Source organism: Eleginops maclovinus, chromosome 4 (genome assembly GCF_036324505.1).
Source record: "Eleginops maclovinus isolate JMC-PN-2008 ecotype Puerto Natales chromosome 4, JC_Emac_rtc_rv5, whole genome shotgun sequence".
Lineage (NCBI taxonomy): Eukaryota > Metazoa > Chordata > Actinopteri > Perciformes > Eleginopidae > Eleginops > Eleginops maclovinus.
In genome coordinates this window covers 12,144,235-12,169,858 of record NC_086352.1, presented here as the reverse complement: position 1 = coordinate 12,169,858, position 25,624 = coordinate 12,144,235, and the positions used below count along the sequence as shown (strand labels likewise).

At 39.9% G+C, this 25,624-nt stretch overlaps 1 protein-coding gene across 1 annotated transcript in view; it reads left to right on the top strand.

Annotated features, from left to right (window-relative positions):
* The window catches only part of LOC134863070 (MAM domain-containing glycosylphosphatidylinositol anchor protein 1), a 152,376-nt gene that overhangs the window by 34,437 nt on the left and 92,315 nt on the right, over window positions 1-25,624 (top strand). The window contains 1 exon segment of the mRNA XM_063881337.1: window positions 8,397-8,536. Coding sequence (XP_063737407.1) covers window positions 8,397-8,536 — 140 coding nt within the window.

Sequence of the window (25,624 nt, the reverse complement as noted above, 5' to 3'; positions counted from 1 at the left end):
ACCTCTTTTGGTTTACCTTTCAGACAGCTACTGGCGTTTATTCACATGTTAACCTCAGTTCCCTCACATGAGGTTTTCAATATAATAAATAGGAGATTAGCAGACTTTTTTTTTTTTTTTTAAGATATTTTTTGTGGGCTTTTTGCCTTTAATCGGATAGGACAGTGGAGAGTGACAGGAAAGTGGGAGAGAGAGTCGGGGTGGGATCTGGGAAAGGACCACGGGTCGGGAATCGAACCCGGGTTTGCCGGCGTACGGTGCAGGTGACCCAGCCGGTCGCGCCACGACTGGGGCCGAGATTTGCAGAGTAAATTGTAAAACAACACCTTCCTCTTTGCTGCTTTGGCTAGATTTAATCCCATTTCTTGAGTTTATTTTGTACCATTTTTGGTGTCTCAGTATATCTCGATATCAAAGAGTATGAAGGGCAATCAAATATAACTGTTTGATGTTATGATAGGTTAAGGCTGAAGCACATAGGGGTTACTTATTAGGCTTACTCAAATGGAAAATAGGGATTTTAAATTCATGTTAAAAGAAGCTCAGTTGTGGATATAGTGGAGATCTTTTGAATGTTCTTCTTTCCTCCTCCCACTTTTGGATTGCATTCCCTGTGCCTGCCAATAATGTATATTGAACAATATTTCAAGAGAAGATTCACTGTCCTTGGATATGAAGCCTGCAGTGTGTCCAGGAAGCTGCTTCCCCCCCTTTCTCTTTCACTCTCTCTTTTTTCCATTATGTTTTTTGTTTTGTTTTTGTTTTTCCACTTCTCTGCCCTATATCTGTCCTCTGCTCTCCAATGATCCCCTTTATTAGCTTTGGCTGTCATCTGATACTTTTGTTGATCGCACAATCTCTTCTATTCAGTTCCAGTGATTTTGGTACAAAACACACAGTCACTCACTGACAAACACAGGTACACAGAGGTACGCTAGGTATCACATGCGACTATCACACACCATTTAACACACCCTGACAAGCCGATTTCACCATCCTGTATAAAGCTCTACATTAGTGTCGATAAAATAAATGAAAGTTGGATCAGGGCTAAAGCTATTGGCTTTGACTGGAGTCAGCACTGTTGGCTACCAGACTCTGTCTCATCCCTGGTGATCCACACATAGAAAACCATGACCAATTTGAAAATGACAACTTCAATCAGCACTCACATTCTGTATACAATAACAAAACAACAGCAAAGCTGGGAAAGATTTTTTTACACGCTCAAAAATTCACAAACCCGTGAACACACATAGAAATGTAAATACATCCATGCCAGAAACTCTGAAAGACAAAATATAAGGCTGAATTTAAGGAGTGAATGAATATAAACAATGAAATAGTAGACATATGGTGACTCCTTATTAAATATCTTGAATACTTTTCTATTAGAAAGGATGATTTTTATTCTGCTTTCCCCATTTATCTATTTTATTACGTTGTGTGTCAATGTGTTTCATCTGTTCGCAAGCTGCATTAATCTCCCCTCAGGGCAGTGATGATTTGTGTGTGTGTGTGTGTGTGTGTGTGTGTGTGTGTGTGTGTGTGTGTGTGTGTGTGTGTGTGTGTGTGTGTGTGTGTGTGTGTGTGTGTGTGTGTGTGTGTGTGTGTGTGTGTGTGTGTGTGTGTGTGTGTGTGTGTGTGTGTGTGTGTGTGTGTGTGTGTGTGTGTGTGTGTGTGTGTGTGTGTGTGTGTGTGTGTGTGTGTGTGTGTGTGTAATTGATTTACATGCTACTGTTGGATTATTGTCTCTTTATCGATACTCCCTGGCTTGTTGTGTGATCAGGTGATTTCTGTGATTTTTTATCTCCCAACCCGGCTGCTTCCATCCTCTTTCTATTATCACTTTTCTTTTGATCTCAACAGCTATTCATAACAAACAGTTAGAACTTTAATTTAATACACTTATTCACTTTAATGTTAGGCTGCCGCGTCATGGCTCAACTAAAACACTAAGACACCCACTGTCATGACTGATGGATCAGAAAAGCGAGCTTACTTCTTCAGCTGCTCGGTAATCAGTGTGAGATAACAGTTGGATTTCTAATGTCGGCTACAGTGTACACCAAGGTAGGACAGACTAAAGAAAGCAGAATCTGCATGCTCCTCTTTCATCTTCTGCAGTTTCAATTCTTGCTTTTGTAAAACCTTGTCATCAAATACAAACCTCAAGTACAAATCAGTGTGCCATCTGTCCATCTCGTTGATGCATCTGCTGCTACAAGAAAGCCAGTTGCCACAAACTCTTAAACTGCAGGAGGTTGACATATTGTATACAGCTACTGGGACAGTGTTGACTCAAGGGAGCCAATGTATCTAGCGTTAATGGTTGTGAATGTTGAAATTACCTGGTTTTGACACCGTTGTACACAAACAACATTGATGGAGTCAAATTAAGAGATATATATTTCACATTCCCAAAGGTAGATACCATTCCCACGTCTGCATGGAAAAGAAGCTACAGCAGTATCTGGTTAGTTTAGCACAATGTCTGGAAATAGGAGGAAGCAACCAGGCTCTTTAATACAATCCAAAGGTAATACAATCCACCGACAAGCACTTTCAAAGCTCACCCAATCAACACATTTGTGTCAAATAGATTTATTTTTATCAGGACAATTTCTGATCTGGAAAAAAAGTATAATGCTGTAGTATTGTTCATTAGTGTAGCATGGTGGTTTGGTTAAAAAAAAAGAAAGCAATAATAATATCTACAGAGAACATGCAGGTCTTTTATAAAAACAAAAAATCACAAGACCAATAAACAAGAAATACATTCATATTGATCATGAACATAAGCAATTCATAGCCCCCAAAAAAAAAAGCTATGGTAGGTTAAAAAGAATCTGAGGTTGTGACACTGTAATCGGAGTCATGGCAAAATGTTCTTTTGTTTGAATATATGTCTCCATTTACTGTTAAGGGACTGGACTTTAGTAATATAATATGCATGCTAATAAATATCAGCGATATCAGTTTTTCCTGCAGTTTGTTTTTTAACCTTGAATCTGCCCTAAGGAAAAAACGATAATTTATATTCTTATGTAGATCGCTCCAAAAACAGAATCAAATTATAAGAATGAAGGCAGTGAAAAAAATGGCAGCTTGCTGGTCTTCATCCAGGTGGTTTGGAAACCTGCCACTGAATTCAGCACCAATAAACTTCATGTCTGAAGGAACACTGGCTTAAGGGAGGTTTTATCCATTTAATGATACAGGGAAACTTGTGGGTAACTTTATAAAATACACTTGATATGCATAAGCAGTAACAAAACATCTACTGTTACAAATATATTTGTATTCTTCTATGTGTTATAATATTAATTTTTTAAGCAAACAAATGAAAACGTCAATTTACAGTTGATTGAAAGCACCAAAGAGGTTACTGAAGGTTGCTCCTTTCATTTATAACGCCATTTAACGGTTAGGTCGAAAGTTAAATCAATGTCCCAGACGCCTTTTGATATCTGGAGCTCCAATCCAGCCAAAATGAAAAGGATGGGGTCATGACATCAACAGTTTGATCTCTCTCCATCCTGTCTGCGGAGAAGAATCCTGATAAAAATGAAGAGGCAATGTGAGTCAGCCAGGCTCTTTGTCATAAGGCTGTGTGTGTGTGTGTGTGTGTGTGTGTGTGTGTGTGTGTGTGTGTGTGTGTGTGTGTGTGTGTGTGTGTGTGTGTGTGTGTGTGTGTGTGTGTGTGTGTGTGTGTGTGTGTGTGTGTGTGTGTGTGTGTGTGTGTGTGTGTGTGTGTGTGTGTGTGTGTGTGTGTGTGTGTGTGTGTGTGAGTAAATGGTCTTTCTTTGGGTCGGATGAACGCTGTCCTCTAGTGCAGTTAATCAATACAGTCTGTGACTTTTTCCTACGGGAACCCACTCTCCACTGCTCTTAAGCCATGCTCCCGCTTCTCTTTTCCTTTCCTTTCTTACTTGTAATGGCAGGGGAAGGGCCAAAGCATCTAAATGGTCTCTTGTGAATGAAGTGAATTGAGAGCGAGCTCATCGGCATGCATGAGTGGCTTCCATAAAGTAACTACGCATATCAATCATGCTCTGCGTGTCTTCGTGTTCAACAGGATTCATGACCTTCTGTGGGATTCCTCTGGCAAGATACAGTACAACACACACTGTAACACACACACACACACACACACACACACACACATACAGACATTGAAACATGCATATATGCACGCTCAAATATCAACAGCACTCGCACACACTTTTAAACACACATGTGCTGCCTAGCACTCCGTCAAGCAATCACTGCGGTTTGACACCAGCGCTCCTCTCTCATCATTAGTTTTAGTGAGAGATGTCCTGTCTGCTCAACAAAAACAAACATGGCAGGCGGTGACGAATCAATTAATCAGGCGAGGCATTTGCCGATAGTTATGTTTCACTTACAACTAATGTGCATTGAATGTCTCAGAAAGTTTCCAATAATGCATGGACAACACTTTCAATCAGCTTCCTGCGGAAGAGCTGTGATCGATGAATCCTCAGAGTCAGATAGATTGCTGTCAAAGCAGCGGCTTTCTATGAGTGATGATCGTCTTCCACACTAACTTAATTGATGCTCCTCTGGACACAACACTACTTCCCATGTTTTTCCCTCTCTGCTACAGCCTTTGGCTTGATTTAGACAGTCGAATCCTGTACCTTTGTCCAGCCTTTTTTGTTATTTTTGCTCTTGATTTACTTAAGGTTCCAACATGGATTACAAGCAGCAGCACAGGTTTCCTTAGAGTGATGGTTAAATTAAAGATCCATATTTTGATCATTGCATGATTGTATTTGGATTTACTTTGGCTACATGGCTACCAGTTAAATAACATAAACATATTAAAATACATACCAGCTTGATTTTCACACCGTAAAAAAATGTTGCCGCTTTGATCAAATTAATCGCGTTAATTGATTATACCTTCGTCATGACAATCTCGCTTCCTCGTTATAATCAGGGTTTGAAGTATTCTTTGATGCTCCTTTTGTGTTGCTAAGAAACAAATCTGTGGATGCTAATGCCAATAAACAAGTGGGATTGTAAGCAGTCTAATACCCCAGCAAAAAGTGTGGTAAAATGTGAGTAAGTTGATAGACCTCCAGTTTGTGCTTGGATGTTGTGTTTCCCGTTGGTATGTTGTGTGAGACTGAAGGAGATAGACAGTGTTACCGGTTGAGCTCAATTGCTTTGCTTGCATCATTTCTTTGTTTTGCTTTTGACAGCGGTGTCCTGTTTGAAGAGCCTCACTCAATCCAAACCCTGTGCCCGTCAGTTTCCCCTCTTTGGCCGAATCCATTCATCTACTTGTTTCTCTGGCTTATGATTAATACCATCTCCTTTTATTCTCCTTTATTTCTTCCATTTTAATTACCCCTTCCCATTTATAGCCTTTATATTCCGTTCAAATCTCAGGTTACTTCATTCATCTCTCTGTCCCCATTTCACATTCTCTGACTCATTCTTTGTGACCCTCTGCTAGCCTTAACTGTGTCTCTCTTTTTTTATTTATCTCCTTACTCATAGTTTCTTTCCTCTTTCTGTCTCTCTTTCCAGCGGTTTTTTCTGTCTCCTTTTCCTTTTCCGGTCTCCAGCCTCTCTCTCGCCATCCTCTCCTCTCTCTCTCTGATTCCTTTCTTTCCTGCTTCTCTCTCTTTTGCCTTTCTTGTGTCTTTCTCTCTCTCGGCCTCCCCTTCCCTAGTCGATCAGACAGTTGAAGCATCCAAGCTGCCGGAGGCGCGAGCAGACAGAGGAGCCGCTCTGTCTGACCTCGCTCTCTCTCAGGAGAGGCAAACTAATGCCGACACGCCAATAAGCTGTAAAGAGACAATTATTCACCATTTACATCAGCTCTCTGTCTTTCTGAGTTATTGCGGCACACTTCTGGATTAAACTCTGTTCAACTTAAAAAAATATATATATATTTTATCCATTTTGTGTTGTGTTTTTATTGATTGATTAGTTGAGAGTTGTTCTTTTAAAACTGTAGCCTAGAGGTTGCTTGTTACTGGAAGATTGTTGGTCAACAGTAACCTAACAGAACTAATCTAGGGGAAGTAAAGAGACATGATCTCACAAGAACTGCTATCAACACGCCCTTCAGGAAGGCACTTAACCCCCAAATGCTCCACTGTATCAGCTCAGCACTCAAAGCCTGAGCGTTTTCTGAAAAGAAACTCAGACAAACTCTTTTGGTTACATTATGGTTGTAAATGAGTTGGAATCCATTTTTCATCTTCAATATCTTGGAGAGTATAGCACATCAATTGTAACCCATATTCACAAATTTAGAATGTGCTTTTCATCAAATGCACTCACCTCTCGTTTAAGTCAGACACCATGTGCTGCAGACACAAATTGATGCTGAGGTTAACACAACTGAAGAGAAAAGGGCAACAGAGCAATAAGCCTGTTTAAATGTATAGAGCTACTCTCAACGTGTGTAGCTACTATGTCTACGTGCATGTTCTTGTGCATATTTGCATGTATTCGTATATTTGACTTCTTTGGAGAAGAAATGGCTGTGGTATGATAAATAGGTCTTTATAAGAATAATGCAAAGCCTGAAGGAGTGAATTATTGACTGCTCTGTTGATGAGCTCCTTAAACAAAACAGTGTGGAGCATTAAGCATCACATTCAAACAGGCATTCACACACACTTTTATACAGCACACACCCACTTAACTACAGACATACGATCAAGGGCGTATGAGCAGTAGGCATTATGGAATCGTACCGCTTTTGCTTTCCCTTTATTTTTTTATATTTTCAGAAAATAAGAACAAAAATCAAGATAACCAAAGATAAATATTGATCAGAATGAGTTCAGTTACAGTAACTTTGGAAGACATCATTTTAAGTGTGTTTTAAGTACGGTTGTGAGAGCGTTTGCCTACCTGGATTAGTCAAAGAGATAATAGCCCATGCCACACATTTGTAGCCACGACTGAATCTGACCTCCATCCTTTTTTCTTGTATCTCTTTTCTTTACTGTTTCTTGAACAAATCCTTATCTAGCAAAGTGGCAATGTCGCTAAAATGTTCAAACCTAAGTGGACAGGCCCACTCGCTATGTCCCCATACCTTAGGCTATTAACAAGCTTTGAGTTGTAATGTCTGATCGAGTTGAAGTTTCAGGTGAACAGGCCGCCCACTTCCTTCCTGTCTGTTCAATGATAACAGTCGCAGAGCGCAGTGAAAATGCGTTCCCCCTGTGAATCGATGCTAATCACATCATTGTGCTCCCCCCTCCCCCCATTCCTCTCTCTGGGGTTTCACACTCCTCTCTCTAGCCTTTTCCTCCTCACCCGCTGTTTCTTTTCTCTCCCCTCCTCGCTCCTGTCTCCCTTCATCATATTGGAGGGGAAGTTATCTGAGGGTTCTTGCACGCGAGCCAGCCCTCCTCATGTGCAGGCTCCGATACTATTGTCACAATTCAGACATGTCCCACCATGCATTTGTAATCCATTATTTCTGCAGTTCCATTATTTTTGAACCCTCAAAGCCTATTGTTTCTTTGGTGTTGTAAAGAAGAAATGGAGCTATAGGCATTTGGTTGATATCATTTCAATTGAAAGATTTGGCCAGGGTTTTTGGTGATGAATACATTTAAATATTTTCATAATGCTCTACCTGAGTCAAAGGAACAATTTATTTTACTGTTCAATTAATGTCCCTGACATACATTTGGACTGCCCCAGGTGCCCTTAATGACTGTTGCTATCACCCAAGTTCACTAATTAGTCAATCAGACCATGAAATAAGGCAGAATACAGTGGCAGTTTAGCATAAAGCTTTTGAACATTTTTGTTTAATCTTAAACTCACTGGTAAATTGAAAAACCAAGTTGCCCTTTTTTCCCTGACACTGCCAAATGACTGGCCTCACAACTGATAATGCATAGTTTGACACAGCTATTGAAATTACAACCAGGACTCCAATAAACCAATCTTTGTTCTGTGAGTCTTACTTCTAAGATCAGTCTTGTACTACACGCCATGTAAGAAAAAAGGATTGTTTCCAGAGTGAAGAATCAGCCTTTTGACTTTCTAATGGAGATCAAAGTTAAAATGTCCCAATAAATGCATGCGTCTTTCATCAAACACTAACTGATGTGCCACTGTGTACAAAGGCTTTTTTCATGTAGATGTTGGAGTATTGTGATATAACTGAGTCAATACAAGCCCTAATCTTACACCCACAAGACAATTACCTTTTTTTTTTTCTGCTGCAGAGATGTTACTAAATATGCAATGTGGTTTCTCTCTCCCTCTTTGTGTGTGTGTGTGCGTGTGTGCGTGTGCGTGCGTGTGTGTGTGCGCGTATGTCTGCATGGTTACATGCCTGTCTCTGTATGTATGTGTGTGTGTGCAAATGCATTCACTGACAGCCCAAGCCAACGCCCAGATCGTGCACTCAGGCGCAGCGTGTAACGTCAAGGATGATAACATCAGTGAGAGAATCTACACCATCAAAGAAGGAGACACACTAGTCCTTCAATGTATTGTTAAAGGACATCCGCGACCACAGGTAAGATCCCAACACACATCCTGAGAAAGGTGTGTGTGCCAGAGTATTTCTTGATGTACTGTTTGACATATAAAGTATGTTGATGCTGATCAGGTGACTTTCACTGTGTGAGCAGGTTTGAAACTCTTTTTCAATTCTTTTCAGTAACACAAGCTACACTGCAGTTGGATGGATAGGTGTTTTAAATAGATATACAGATAGTTTTAAAAGATTTGATCAATGTTTTATTTAGACTTGTATAGAATAATGTATTATCCATGAATTAAAGTGACATAAAATGCTACGTAGAATAAAATATACCTTTTTTTTGTTGCATTTCTTGAATAAAATAGGTTATCAATCCGCAATATCAGAGATGTACATTTATTAACAATCATCATCCTCCAACCAATCAAAGTGAGGGACTTTTACAGGTAACAATGCAATTAATGAGCCATAAATAACCCTGACATCTGTTTTAACAGGCTGTCAATTGTTATAATGCGTAAACACCTTTTAAAGCTTGCTAACTTCACTTATTTTACACGGTTCACCTGTTTTCAAGCTGGCATGCTCGTGACTGCTGGGGACATCAGTTACATTACATTACCTGCCAGCTTAGATAATATAAATCAGTGAGTCATTAATCATGTTTGTAGTGTCACAAGTGTTTGTGCTGAGTCACACCAGCTTGTCCTTTACTCACCTTACAGTAGCACTTACTAAAACCATGACCTGCTTTAGTGTTTACAGGTGGACATTAATATCAGGTGGCTCTTACCTGAGTCAGGTTATAGTGACACTTTTAGAATATTACTTTATATAAACAACAAGTGCTGTAGGAGCTCAGAATTGAGAGAATATGCTTGTGATTTAAAGTTCAAGAGTGTAATTCCCATGAACAGCTGGTAGGATAAATGTAATCTGCCACTCTAAACGGTTACACTTTTCTTACAGTCTTTTAGATAACTCTGCAGCTGCACTTATGGATGTTTTATATGTCACATGTCAAAAATATGATGTAAGACACAAGAGGAAAATATCTAAAACTGCACAATTTATGAAAAATCACACTGTCCACTTCATTGCACTGCTGAGTTTCCTTCTGTCCCTTGAGCTACACTGGAGAGAAGTGAAGAAGAACAAATACTATTATACAACAGCTCAGGCCAGGCTGCACATGCTGCTTTTGGAGGGCAGCCCATTAGTAAAAAGAGCATTGCCCTTATTCTTTCATAAAGACATACTCTTTATGCGTTTAAGCACACACACACGCCCATAAACACACACACACACACACACACACACACACACACACACACACACACACACACACACACACACACACACACACACACACACACACACACACACACACACACACGCACTTACTTACATGGTATACTTTGCCAATAGTGGACACATCTGTGTTCCAGGGTTGAACTTCAGCAACAAATTTTGGACAAGGGTCTCTGTGTGTGCGTGCATGTGTTTGTGAGTTTACAGAGTTAGATTTGAAATAAACTGAGGTGACTGGGGAGGGATTGTGGGTTTTGTGTGTATTTGTGTGGGAGTGTGTGAGGTGAGAAAAGCAGTGTTCCTCACGGGTGAATGTCCACTGGCATCACATCAACATGAATAAAACAGTGCCTGTGTCTCGGCCTTGTTTTTTCCTGTTTGTGTTTATGCATGTAATGGCTGTGTGTGTGTGTGTGTGTGTGTGTGTGTGTGTGTGTGTGTGTGTGTGTGTGTGTGTGTGTGTGTGTGTGTGTGTGTGTGTGTGTGTGTGTGTGTGTGTGTGTGTGTGTGTGTGTGTGTGTGTGTGTGTGTGTGTGTGTGTGTGTGTGTGTGTGTGTGTGTGTGTGTAACAGGGGGCTTGCTTCTGTGGCTGCAAATGTAAACTAATCATTTGTATGTAGCTGCAATATCTAATTACATCCCGAACTGTTGACCTAACCTGTCTACACTAACTGCGGCTGTCATTTCTCTCTAATTTCAGCCATCCATCTTTCTCTTGCTGTCTCTCACACACACACACACACACACACACACACACACACACACACACACACACACACACACACACACACACACACACACACACACACACACACACACACACACACACACACACACACACACACATGCACAATCCAAACAGATTTCTACATTTACAGGCCGTGTGCCCTTAAACAAATATAGACCAACTTTAAATAAAACTTTTATTTCCACTGGAGCCTGAATAATAATCATGATGAAAATGTTGTCTGAAAAACACATACACAACTTGTTTCCCCTGGAGCAGTTCAGGATGTAGCAAATGGCGTCAGTGATTGCTTGTTTCCTGGGTCGGAGGTGGTAGTGCATTTTGAATAATGATCACATTGGTCACATTGTCAGAATGTAAAATGTATATATGGTGTGTGCACAAGCAAGACATACACTGCCTCTGGCAAAGAGATATTGTTCGAGTGAGTATGTGCGTGACCGCGTTTGGGCGTATGTGTGTGTCTTACAGAGAAAATGCATAGAGAGACATTACAAAGGCAGAGACATAGAAACTGAGAAAAAAACTAAGGCAAAGAGTTGAGGCAGTGGACACATTTCAAAAGCTTCATGCCTTAATATGTAGAGGCGTCAGGTTTTGATTCATCAACATTGAATGGCAAAATATTTGAAAGATGTACAATACCATGACTCAATATTGTGCCTTTGTGACAAAAATCATTAATTTAATAATCAAATGAACAACCACATCAATAAATATTGCCATGAAAATAAAGCCATATTATTCTGATCTAGTTTAAGAACCAATAGTTTTGGATCCCACTTAGAGGAATTCATGGTGTGCAAGAAGGTTTTTATAAATGAAAACCTGAATGGTGAGCTTTTAAAACATCTGAAGGTCTTTGTCATCAAATTGGCAAGACTATCGCTCCTTGAATTCAGATTATTTTTATCATTATTTCATATTTTCTATATTTTTGACAGTACTGACCAAGGGCTGATATAAGAGAAGCAGCCGATACAATTTAAATACCAAGTACCAAAAGCCATGGTGAAAATGTCCCACAATATTTTCTTATAATTCCGATCGCATTTCCTAATTTTAAACTTTGTATCGATTCACTAGGACCTTATATTTAACTTATATTGTTCTTACATCCCTAATGCATCACTTATGAAACCTAATATTAAGGCCTTGGAAAATCACACCAGTTATTAAAAAACATGAAGAGTAATTGACCCGTGGCTGAACATATGTAAACAAAGATACAAAGAACAGCATGCTGCATGACCTTCTATGCTATGCTTAATGTCGGAACATATTGTCACAACATGTGTCAATGCTGTCAAGGAGAGAGCAGTCTAGTAGAGGCTGGCTTATGTACACACATGCAGGAAAAGAGAGAGGGAGATCAGATAACTACAACAGGATGAAACAGTGTAAGGGCTGTAAAAAAGAAATTAAATGATGACAGATTATGAGGGCATTGGAGTAATGCAGGAAGATACAGTGATAAGAGATAAGAGAAAAACATGGTGATGCTTATTGTGATAAAGAGGGAAGAACAATTCAAAGTCAAGATAATGTGTGTGCGATTGTGTGTGTGTTTCTGTGTGTATTTTTCATCCTAACTAGCACAGAGTATGCATTTCTAATAAGCATTTATTGCAAGCAAGCATAACACATTTGCATCCTGGCGTTGTGTGAGAGAAAAGCAGAGATTTAATTAAAAAAAAAAAAAGGTTAAAACTAGAAGCTGTTGCATGCTCCGATGTGGGTTTGACGGCCCGACCTTTGTCACCCCTGTCTGTCTTTAATTTGGGTTGTCACCCTCCTCTGGGTGGTTTAATGCGAATAGACAGAATTGCCAAAACTTTCTAAACTAAAACGACCCCCTACTACTGAAGCCTCGAGATTAGAACCTGCTTTCCAGCCTGAGCAGAGCAGAAGTAAACAGTGAGTGTGCTGACCTCTGTCCCAGTGTGTTCTGCTCGAGAAGCACACAGCAGCATTCTGCAGTCGGTCCCATTGGGCTTACAGAGTTTCCACTGCGCTCCAATCGGCTGTATTGATAACCTGATCCCTGCCACCCCAGCTCTCCTTCATCCATCCTTACAGCTTTCCATACCTCATCTTCTGTACACACAATGACCGTTCTGTCATTGCACAAACGTCTGGTTTCTGATGTTATATTTGAATAAAGCCGTGGTGGGAAAAACAGGACTGATTCATCTCTTAAGTATTCACAGAGCCAACAATGAGGTGCTTTAAACAAACATGTTTTCATTCATTTTTATTTCTACAAGTTGACAAAAATAGGTTTCATCTCTGAGAAACAAGAAGACGAAGAAGTTTAGTGTTTTTTGTTCACCTGTTAACATTTACCCACAGAGATGGGCAGATGTCAAATTTATCATTATTAAAATGTTGTATTTTATGCATTTTATATCACCCATTGTCTGCCTTAAGTATCGGCATCAGCCATTGCAAAGCCCATTTCAGTTGACCTACAGCAATTTACAGCCATTTGCTACACGTTCAAAATGAAGACAAAGCAGTTCGCACAAAGTGGCCTTGGGAAGAAATAACCGGTGACATTGACAGGGAGGAATTTTGCAGTAATTCATATCTCAAAAGCAAATATTCATGACTCAAAATTAAGAAATTGATGTCTGTTTGTTTTGCCAGAACAATGTTGCCTGCTTAACTTTCAACTGTATTTGCTCCCAAAAGGCAATTCTTTTTGCAGCATAGAGTGCAACATAAAAAAAAACCCCCATAGAAACATTACTTCCTGTGCTGACCAAATGCTTTGTACAGAATGTGGTAATTAGCTGCCTCGAGAATTTGATTTGCAAGTGTACTCAATCAAACACTTTTTTTGTACATGAAAGTTGTCATTCCAAAACACTAAAGCAGCTATCCAATTGTGTATAAATATTATGACCAAAAACAGACTGCCTGTATTTTCAAATATCCGAATAAACCGTAGCCAAAACATTTTGAAAATCCTTTGGTCCATCACAATTAAACTGCCAACGATTTTGCATGAGTAGCTTGTATCTTATTTTGGAACCACACTCCTCATACTTTGGGGTATTTGTAGTTTTGTAGTCGAACAGTTACCAAAGTCCTCTTTTTTTCTCCATCCTCACTGAGAAGTTTGTAATGGCCTGTAGGTGAATTATGGCTGTTATCATTTATGCATGTACTCTAGTTTAGCGTGAATGTCCTTAAAATGCTTTCTGTATTCACCCTTTAGGAAAACAATAATTTGTGCTGACAAGATTTGTAATACATTCATTGATATCAGCCTCAGCAGAGCAGACCACACAGGGTCTTTTAAGACATTAGGGCTTAGTATTTTATTCATCAGATGAGCTGTTTCATAGCAGCTCAGAATCTTTTATCTGTCTCTAGTTTTTTGCTGGGGAAAGAGCTGCTCGTGTCCCACATTTTGATGGGTCTATTCATGATCATAGGAATATGATGTATGAGTTCTGATTGGCACTGGGTTGTCTTTTTGCATTTGCAGTCTAGATTACTTTTATAATCTGTGTTATTTTGTAACACCATTTCCCCAAAACTTTAATCCCTGTCTTTTCCGATTGAGAGACGACACCTCTCTCAGAAGGAGGAGGATCCAATTTAGCCATGTGAGGACAGTCCAATAAATAGCTGCTTTACTGAGAATAGGTCTGATTGAGGATTTATCCAATCCTTTATTAAGACTGATTGTTTACCTTTGCCTGAGCTTGATTGGATTGAAAAGAAAGCTCATGCACTGATCTATACAGAGGATGGAGAAATCTAATCATTTTTCTCTCTGCCTGTCTTTCTTTGCCTTTCATGCTTCTTTTTTCTGTTGCACCCTTTTCTCCTTCATATTGTCTTTTTCTCTGCCTCACACTTTACCTTCCTCCCTTTTACTATCCCTCCATGTGAGTATCTTCACATGTCTTTGTCTTTTTAGCTCTTCTTCAACGTTATATTATTTCTCTCCTTCTATTTGTTTCATTCCTGTCCCAGTGTAGCTCTCCTAATTTTGTATTTCTCTATTTCTTTAAGCACTCCTTTATCTTCTAGACACTTCAGACCAACTGCAACGAGAAATACATTAAGTCAGAAAGAATTAGTTCACCTGATGGAGCAGCTTGGTTTAGGATAAAGTACATTTTGCATGCATAATTCTACAGGAAAGAAACCAAGCAGCTGGTTTAAACAAAGCTGTTTTTCCTTCTCTCTCAGGACAGATATTACCATGAGGCAATGATATGCAAGATTTTCTTTTATACTGTCATGTCAAGCACATTGATTATTTCTATGAATCCTTAAACACTCCTCAAGAAGGAAAGAATGCAAGAAAGAAAGTACCACACAAGATAAAAACACACCTAGTGTTAGAGGTCACCTAAAAGGTGTTTGTATCATCGTTCAAGTTAACTCAAGGGACAGCGGGGCTTTTAGTTAACAAAGCACTGTAGTCTCTCTCACAAAGCTTTTCTTGTTACGTATACACAGGTAGGCACACACTCATGCACACACACACACACACACACACACACACACACACACACACACACACACACACACACACACACATACACACTCACATAGCTTCTTGAAGAACACAATAGGAGAGTAAATGTTTTTTCTGAAAGTGATTCCTACTTCCCTATTATTTATTCATGGGTCTGCTGGTCATTGCAACCTTGAGAGACCTGTGTGTGTGTCTGTGTGTGTGTGTGTGTGTGTGTGTGTGTGTGAGAGATGAATTCTATAAGAGAGGAAAAGGTGGAGGGAGCTATAGAAGAGAAAAGTGGAGAGGCAGAGAAAAGAAAGAAGTGGGGGATGGAGAGAGGGAGATGAGGGCTGCGGTCTGGAATACGGGTTTGGATTTCCGTCCTTGAGGGGTGAGTGGAAGGCGATCGATAGTTTGGCTGAAAGCAAGGCTGATCGGGTGGCAGCACGAGGCTGCACAGGCACTCAGAGGGAACACGACCTAGACACAAACAAGGTCACGCTTGACCCCTAACTGGGCGGAGTGACAGAAAAGAGAGGAAAAAGAGATCAAGATTGGTAGAAAAAGGTTGAAAAGGTTGGTCACCAAACAGGTGGAAAGCAGAGTTTGATGGAAGCAAAAGGAAGATCTCTGGGGAGGATGAATATAAAAAGAAAGTATGAATGAGAGGAGATGAGACATGTGTTTGTTGTTGGAGCAAATCAAGACATGCAGCATCTGTAGGCCTGATCATTTGATATTTTTTAAAAAGAAGGTAGGAACAGGAAAACTTTGACTCTCTTTGATTATACAACAAGAAGTAAATGCTTCAACACACCTTACATATAACCTGTTACACCAATAACCATATGCCTGTTAATATCTCAACCCAATTAAAGACACATTACAAAAGACGTAGAAGGGAAAAATGGAACTGAAAAGGGATTAGTGAATTCGCAAAGGACAAGCTGACCACTAGGAAATGAAACACAGGGTCATGACATGTGGATGAGACGGTGAATGCGAAAAAATAATAATACTTACCTACAAATTCCAGGAATTGAAGCTTGCACATGAAGAGGAAATACACTTTCAAGGTTCAAGGGTATTATTGTCAGATGCACAGTAGCTACAGTGTAGTTATGGCATTGAAAATCTTAGGTCCCAGGCTCCTCAAACAATGCAGCATATTATAAAAGGACAGTAATAAAATAAAACTTAAAAATAGTGCAAAATGAAACAGAGTAGTTTAAATTAGAGTAAAATAGTGCAGGTATTATGTTAGACCAGTCTATAAGTAGTGCAGATGAAGTATATACATAACACAAGCTAAAATATGCATGGAATTGATCAAGTAATTGCAAGTAAATACTGTTTGTTCTGCTCATAACTATTAAGATAACAAACCAAATAACTAGTGAGATGCAACCAGATCAATGCTCTGGGTTATGGAGGCAATTTACAGAGCTCCTTTGGACAATTCTGCAACTTCACTGCTGTTAAGCCAAACCTATAGTCTCATAAAAATAAGAAGAAATGTGTTATAGAAAGAGAGGAACGCAGTTGAAGTAGGCAGAATTGCTGCGTCTGATGTCATTAGGAAGTTTCTGGATCATTTCAGTCGGGTGATACACATTTTCAATGCAGTCACTTATACCCAACACTTGATGAAGGTTACTTTAAAATGTAGCTTTTGTGCCATGTCTGCACATCAAAGAGGATCAACAGTGCCAAACAGCTTCAGACGAGCCTGTGAGAGTGCAGGAACGAGCCTTTGCATCTGTGTCCTTGACTACTTGAGACGATGAGAGAGGCAGGAGCACAAGGACAAAATCACATTCAATCGGGAAGCAAAACCAAAAAATAACATGCAATATTGCTGGAGATGAGTTTGGGGGTGCAATCCTGATCTGGACTCTTCTATAGCTTGTCTGTATGGTGTCTCTCGAGTGTCTGCTGCCGTGGCAACGGACTTTACTTTTCAGACAGGCCCCTCTCTGAGGTTAAAAATAATAAATATGAAGTCTAAATGTATGGCTGTGCTCACAAAGTTTAATGACATTTCGGGAAAAAATATACCTTCAACATTAAACAGTGGCTAGACAGATACTGACAAACAGTTGATAGATATAAAGATGGATGGATAGATTGATAGATAGATAGAAAGATGGATTGATAGATAGATAGATAGATAGATAGATAGATAGATGGGTAGATGGGTAGATAGATAGATGGGTAGATAGATAGATAGATAGATAGATAGATAGATGGGTAGATGGGTAGATAGATAGATAGATAGATAGATAGATAGATAGATAGATAGATAGATAGATAGATAGATAGATAGATAGATAGATGGGTAGATAGATAGATAGATAGATAGATAGATAGATAGATAGATAGATAGATAGATAGATAGATAGATAGATAGATGGGTAGATAGATAGATAGATGGATAGATAGATAGATAGATAGATAGATAGATGGGTAGATAGATAGATAGATGGATAGATAGATAGATAGATAGATAGATAGATAGATAGATAGATAGATAGATAGATAGATAGATAGATAGATAGATAGATAGATAGATGGGTAGATAGATAGATAGATAGATAGATAGATAGATAGATAGATAGATAGATAGATAGATAGATAGATAGATAGATGGGTAGGTAGATGGGTAGATGGGTAGATAGATGGGTAGATGGGTAGATAGATGGGTAGATAGATGGGTAGATGGGTAGATAGATGGGTAGATAGATGGGTAGATAGATAGATAGATAGATAGATGGGTAGATGGGTAGATAGATGGGTAGATGGGTAGATAGATGGGTAGATAGATGGGTAGATAGATAGATAGATGGGTAGATAGATAGATAGATAGATGGGTAGATGGGTAGATAGATGGGTAGATGGGTAGATAGATGGGTAGATAGATAGATAGATAGATAGATAGATAGATAGATAGATAGATAGATGGGTAGATAGATAGATAGATAGATAGATAGATAGATAGATAGATAGATGGGTAGATGGGTAGATGGGTAGATGGATAGATTGATAGATTGATAGATGGATGATAGGTCAGTCTTTACTCCATCAATAGATACTGGTGGTAGATAATATGAGATATCTGCTTTCAATTCTGATTTCTCAGCATGTTCATGCCACTCAGCAATGACATCATCTGATCTACACACACACAGACACACACAGGCAAAAAAGTAAGTGCTCAAATTTCTCCGTCTCATGCCATGCTTGTGCTCATTAGCCATTGCTCATTACAACAAACACATCCAACATGGACGGAGCGTGTAAGGTAGCGGCTGACACTGCTGCTGATGGATGTCGAAACACAGGCCTTATGGAGAGAGCTGCTTACATCGGCTGATTCAGTCACCCCGGTCTGTTACACACTGACTCAAGCAATCTGATGGTCAAAGCAATGATGAGCAAACTCTTTAAATGTGTCACACTATGTAAATGTGTATTTCACGCGGGAAAAGGCCCCAAGTAGATGATCTGAATATGCTTAAGGAGCAGGTGTCCTTCAAGAGAAAACATCTGTCGAGCTCGACTGTCACTTGGTTGCTTACAAACATATTGCACATCATCATCATCACATCATAAAAACAGAAGGTACATATTTGGTATATCTTTTTTTAAAGATCATGACATTATCGTCGGTGCTGATGGTTCCTCTTCTTCCAGTAATTTCATCGCAGCTTTGGTCTCATGTTTCTCAGGCAGAAAGAGCGATAAAGGCATTCATATTTTATGACAAGGTTAGAGTGAGGGATGCTGTATTCAATATCAATGAGTCAGTTTTATTGAGTCTTTTGCTCTGTGATCACTCCAGGAAAGGGTTGGAAGGGGTTCTCAAACAGACCAATGGAAAATGTTGCTCATATTAAATAATTGCAGCAACGTTAAATGACTCTTCTAAAAGCCTATTGATGAAAAGTCAATTATGTTCATATCCACAATAATCCAGTCTTGTGACTTGCTTGAAGTAGCCATGTCAATTAGCCAGTGTAGGCTATTGATTACACACTCAGAGTTTCCCGCAGCACTTATCAGCTTAGGTGGCCGCCTAAGCAACGCATGCCTGCCACCTTAACTAAGGTCTTCAAAAAATATATATATATGAGCGATATCCGCCGTGTTACTCTGTCCTGTTTTCTCTCATTCCAAACCGTGACCAACGCCAGCCTCCCTTCTCTGCAGAACGCATTATTATATATATTTTTTAAACCGTGTCATGAATTGGAAAAACCAAAAACTGCAGGCTTCTTCATGCGATGAAGCAGGCCTACCTCACCCTGCGTACCTTTCTGCGGGAAACCCTGCACACTTAGACAGGAAATCACTGATAAATGGATGTTTAATAATGAAAATGCCGTTTCACTGACCTTAGGATTATACATTAATTTCCTTTTCTCTTATAAACTTTCCCCTCAGTTGGTTCTGTAAAATGTCTGCACTGTTTATTATTTCTATTTTCTATTCTATGATTCTGAACTCATTTTGTCCTGCTTTTTTATTTTACTTTTTATATACCATTCCTTGCTTTGCACTCTCTTATATCCTTTCCTCTCACCTCTTATCCAGTTTCTTCTCTCCCACTACTTTTATTTTCCTACTTTTTTCTTCATTCACTTATTTCAAAAGAAAAAAGGATGGGCATCTTTTTTTTACTTACCTTTTCCCGCTCATCTCTCTTTCTTCTTCACTTTCTTGCCCCTGAGCACATTATGCCATGAATCAGCAAAAGCAACATCCATTCAGGCGGTGATGCTTGAAATGATATTTATTACTCACTCTAGACTTTTACTCTTTTAACCATCCATTTATTTTTTACTCTGCCTTTAGTTGCTTCACGGTATCCCTCCTAGTGACGGATAATTGAAATGGATATTGCCATGTGCGAGTTTATTAAGTCTTATACTGTTTGTCATCCATGCTTTGTCACTATAAGTCATTCAAACAGGCATTGTTTGTAAGGCAAAGCAGGAGCTATCACTTCTCCCTATCTGTTTATCGGTTCAAGCGGCCATCATTAACTTGCCTTTCTCCTAATTTTTCTCTGTCTTTTTGTCATCTCTCCCTGTTTTCTCTATTGCTCTCCCACTTTTTCCCGCAGTTGTTGCATCCTCAGTGCTGATGTATGTGTTTCTGTATGTCTGAGCGCCTCTGCCTGTGTGGGTCTGTGTCCGTGCCAAGTAGTATTCCCCGATAACAGGATTACCATCTTAAGCCTATTCACGGTAACTGAGCCAGCTGGATGGATAAAGCACTGTATCCTCGACTCCACTGGTGTTACATCTAGAAAAGAGTTAGACAAATTATAGTAGGCAGGCCTAGCAAGCTCATAGTGAGTCACTATGAGGGAATATAAAGGATTGAAACTCTGTAACACCCCAGGAAGCATCAGTGGCTTAGAGGGGGTAAATCCTTGCAAGCTAAGCATTGCTTACAGTGATGTGAAACAGGAAAGTATTTGACTTCTCTCGGCAGCATTTTCCTCAGTGGTTGTTGGTAAATGACACCGTATGTAAAGAACATTCAATATGTCCACAAAACAAGTAACATAATGGTGTACCATGTACCAGTTTCTCAACACTAATGATCAGGATTTCAAATATGGAATCAATTTATTTACCTGCACATTAAATAATGCAGCAGTTAAAGTTTATGAAGATTTCTGGGTGTTGTGTTTGATGGAGTTTCGAGATAAAGTACACGGAGAAAACAAATAGTTGCTTCAGCCTTTTGGGTCTCATTCTGCTAACCAGTGGATTTCACAATAAAAACTATTTAAATCATAAGTTATTGATAAGTGATAAAGAACAACCAATTCACCACTTTATTTCAGAAACAAAAACACATTAAGTAATTCTTAGTTATACAAATTAAAGGGGCCTTATTCTGCTCAGGTTTATATTTGTATTTTGTTCAAAAAGGTCTTAATTTTTCTCGTACTCTCTGTGCTGCAGTACCCCTTTCACACTCTGTCTGAAACCAGAGCCCAGTCTGCTCTGATTGGCTAGCTGGCCGGCTCTATTGTGATTGGTCAACAACTTAGAGATTACCTGTCCCTGGAGCGCTAGCTAATAGAAGCACGACTGTTGGATAGAAATGTCTCTATTTTGCGGAAGTAAACTAAATACTCCAATGAAGGTGTTTCAGAAAGGGGGGGGGGAGTGTATGGGACTGAAACTACCTCTGGTGGAAACTTTGGGATTTCAGCCTTTGCAGATCATTTACATGCACAAAAACCTATAAGACACTACAGGAAAGCGAAAACACCCCAAAGCATAACAGGGGCCCTTTAACAACACCATAGGAATTCAAAACCATACATCTTCACTACATTCACTGATTGTTTATAAAGACTCCCTCTGTCTCTGCAGAGTTACCTATTCAGATGAATTGAACATCATCATCAAGATAGATAGAATCGGAGGATGAAACCCTCTTTATTAGTCACATGCATGCACACAGCAGAGCACACACAGTGAAATTGGTCCTCTGCATTTAACCCATCCTAGTTCTAGGAGCAGTGGGCAGCTATCGTGCAGCGCCCGGGGAGCAATGGGGAGGGGGGATTGGAGGTGTCCGGTGCCTTGCTCAAGGGCACCACAGCAGGGCCTAGGAGGTGAACTGGGACCTCTCCAAGTAGCAGTCCACTTTCCATATTTCAAGTCTGTTCGGGGACTTGAACCGGCGACCCTACGATTCCCAGTCCAAGCCCCTACTGACTGATACCTCACATAAACATTAAATACAGACCTTGATTCACATATTGGCCTTCTATTTCAGCGAGAAAAGATTGCTTTTGAACTAATGAGTGTTAATGTACAGAACCGACAATAACGTATTTGCTAACCAGCAGGATTATCGTCTCTTTATTGCTGAGGCAGAAATGTAGACGTGTGAGGCAGTCAACACGTGGCCTATCCAGTTTGTTTGCTGCATCATAATAATTCTGGATCAGATTACAAGCACTTTGTCTGCATTACTTTTATTATCTCTGACAGCTGTGCTGAATATTGATAACACATTTACATAAAGAGAAGGATACTCACAAGCATCTCAACCGCTTCTTTCTAGGCTAAGTGCTAATTCAGTATTAAGGTCCCTCATGTACTATGTGTAGTGTTGACAGCCTCCAGTTAAGACAGTGGGGCTAAAAGGTCTGATGGCCATTGGACCGTGTGTGCTGGATCCTGTTGGGATGTGCCACTCAGAGTAGAGTAGTGAGAGGCTCAGAGACAGATCAGAAGAGGGAGGGAAAGTATGTGTGTCAGCGTGTTTGTGTGTGAATGTGTAAAGGGGAGGAAAGATATGAGAGGTGTTAAGGATAAACAGCTTTAGACTTGTAGAGAAGGAATGGATGGAGGGGAAGCAGAAATAGCAAAAGAGATGGTCAGAATAAGAGATGAGGAGAAAGGTAAAAGACTGACACACACACACACACACACACACATACACACACACACACACGCATAGAGAAGAGACAGCAGGGAGAGGCGTTAACACAGACAGCTAAAGGCCACTGACCTGTCTGTATGGTCGACACACATTAGCCTTCGCCTCCTTCACCATCTAAAAAAGTGCACACCTTTCACTGTCTCTCTTCTCTTCTCTACCCTCACTGTTTCTGATCCATATTCATCAGGCATAATTTAGCTGTACTCCTCCTTTTCCCTACAAGTAAACACAGATTTAACTGGAATCTGTTGCCGCTTTATTTGATACACACAGCTAAATCCAATGCAATGCAGTAGAAGAAGTCTGCAATAAATCCCACGTTTACAAAGCTCATAATGTTGCTTTTTGTTGACAGTAAGGTGTTGATTCAGCCCTATCATTTTGAGGCCAAACATTGAAAGCTGTATCTTATATTTTGTCCTCTGTCTCATGAAAACTGAGGATCATAAGGTTTATAAAGTTTGGTTTTATTGCAGGGCTGCTGTTTCAGATTGCAGTGGCTTTAGAAAGGTGTGTGTACCTATTTAATCTGACTCCGTAGTATATTGTTAAAATATCCATCTGTATTATGGAGTACAGCAGATTTACTGTCGCTGCAGATACTGCGAGGCACTGCTTAGACAATGTTGACTTGCTTGTCAGGTTGCGCCATGGTTGACAAGGCCAATAAAAGCTGTTTTATCTGAGACATATAAACAGCAGGACAACTCACCAAAAACATCTATATGTGGAGGACTGCTACTGACTGTAGTTTAAGCTTTAAATGGAAAGTTTTACACAACAATATGGACTTCACCGACTACGCTTTGAAGACACATCTAAAATCGCCTGCTGAAAACTCCAAATATGTTTCAAACGAATGCAATACGAGGCAATGGGGGATACTAAGCTCTAAACCCTAGACATTATTTTATTCAAACAAAACCCAGAGTGAAACCTCTTCACTTAGCTATTTCCATAAAAAATGTCAGCAAGAGAGTCTAATAGATTCAAATGTTATTACTATTAACACGTTTATTGATGCAGAAACTGCTTTGCGTTGGTCGGGAATAAACATTGTGTAAAAGGGAATTATTGCAAATCATGATTACCAACATGCGACCACTAATGGAATATTTACTAGACCACTCAGCTCTGGTCAGTATTATTAGTGCACTCTTCAATACTAGCAATTTGAATAGGGCCTAATAGCACTATCTGCCCACCCTGCCATAAAACCACACACACACAAAGTGGTCCGCAACTTTCTCATCGCAATACTCTGACAAGACCGTTCTCTGCAGCGTTTCTGTTCTCCTGTTGGAAATTATGTGTCTTAGACAGCAAAGAGCCCCCCCAGCTGAATACAGAAACAGTGAAGGAAACCTTCTACATTTCATGTTGAGCTGCATCCCAGGGGAGCCCAAACCTTCCCTTCACATTACACTTCCAACCAAATGTAAGAGTTTGTATTATTACACAAGGCTTTGACTCAACAAACGCAGCCTCTTTTCCCAGCATGTGTGATGGAGAAAGTCTAGGGAAATGTGTGTGTGTTTTTATGTGTGTAAATGGATGTGCATTCAAACACAATCTGATGGAACGTCAGTGGTAGGCTGTTCTGTATTTTATAAAGAAATGAAGGAAGGGGAGAGAAAAGCGACAAGACAGGGATGAGATGAGGGAGAGAGAAAAAGGACTGGGAAAGATATCCAGACCAATCCGTTGGGACCTGAGTGAGAAAATAGAGCAGCGTCACATGTCTATTGAAGGAAGAGAGAAGAAAGAGGTATGGAGGGAGAGCGAACGAGGTCAGAGAAAGAGATCGCAGGTGATGATTTTAAGCTGCTGGTGTCACAGGCAGATATAGGCTCCTCTCTCGCCCGCCTGTCATCTGCATCGCACACAATGTCCCCTTTATTTGCAATATCACCTCCATCTATTTTGCTTCATCTGCCTCTCCGGTGTAGTAACTCTGGGTGTGATGCAGTATTTCTCTCACCATCTCACAGCTGCCAGGGATACTGTATATATCGTTCTTCATGCTCTCAGCCCCAAACAAAATCCTCTTTCACATACACATTCATTCTCCTTACCTACTTCACTCTTCTCCGACTTTGTTCTTCCTTCCTCACACTTTTTTTCTCTGTTTCCTTGCATACCTTACTCATGCCTTTTACCGTAGGATCTCTTTATATAAAACTACTCTCAGCAGTATTACTGTAAGCTCATATTGTACTTGCACTTTCATTGATTTTCTGTAATCTTTTGAGTGCCACACATCATCCTCATTTCACCGTCAACTCTTTTTTACACACACAAAGACGGACACAACTGCTTAACTGCTTTTCACTGAGACACGTTGGGATTTTACATTTAAAGTCTAAAGCCCAAATCCAATAATCTTACCATTGAAATACTTCCTTATTGGAAACTATTCTTTATATTCCTGAACTATAATCCTACGAATTACTGCAAAATGCTTCCTTTCCTAAGCACAAGCAAAATGTCCATAATTTGTAAGATCCTCTCCTCTCCTCTTTTAATCCTTGAATAGAAAGGATAAAAGCATGAAAAGACAAATGCACACTTCACATTCACGTTCACTATCTCTCCTTTTCTGTACACGCACGCACACACGCGCACACACACACACACACATACACACAAATGCAAACTGGAGTCACTAAACCATGGAGAGACAGGGTTCGGTTCATTGCTCACCTTGGCTGGTGTGATCAATGGCAGTCTGCCTCCTCCAAATCCTTCCCACAAACAGAGCTGAATAAACAGGCCGGGAGTGTTTACACAGGCCCTGATAATCTGTTAATCCATATAACCTGCTTTCTAACCAACACACACTCACCGGTTACACATACGCAGAATTGAAAATGTACAGCAATACTATGTACACATCCAGGAACACAAGCAGACAACTGTGCATGAGAGCAGGAAAACACACGCTTATCCTTACAAACATTTGCATGCACACACACATCAATGACTTTTGCCCATTATCCTCTCTGACCTCCTCAACAGGACATGGTTGATAGTCTCGACGAGTTTGATAACAGACAGAAGGGTTAATAGGGATTAATGGACTGTGCACACACAGTCGTACACA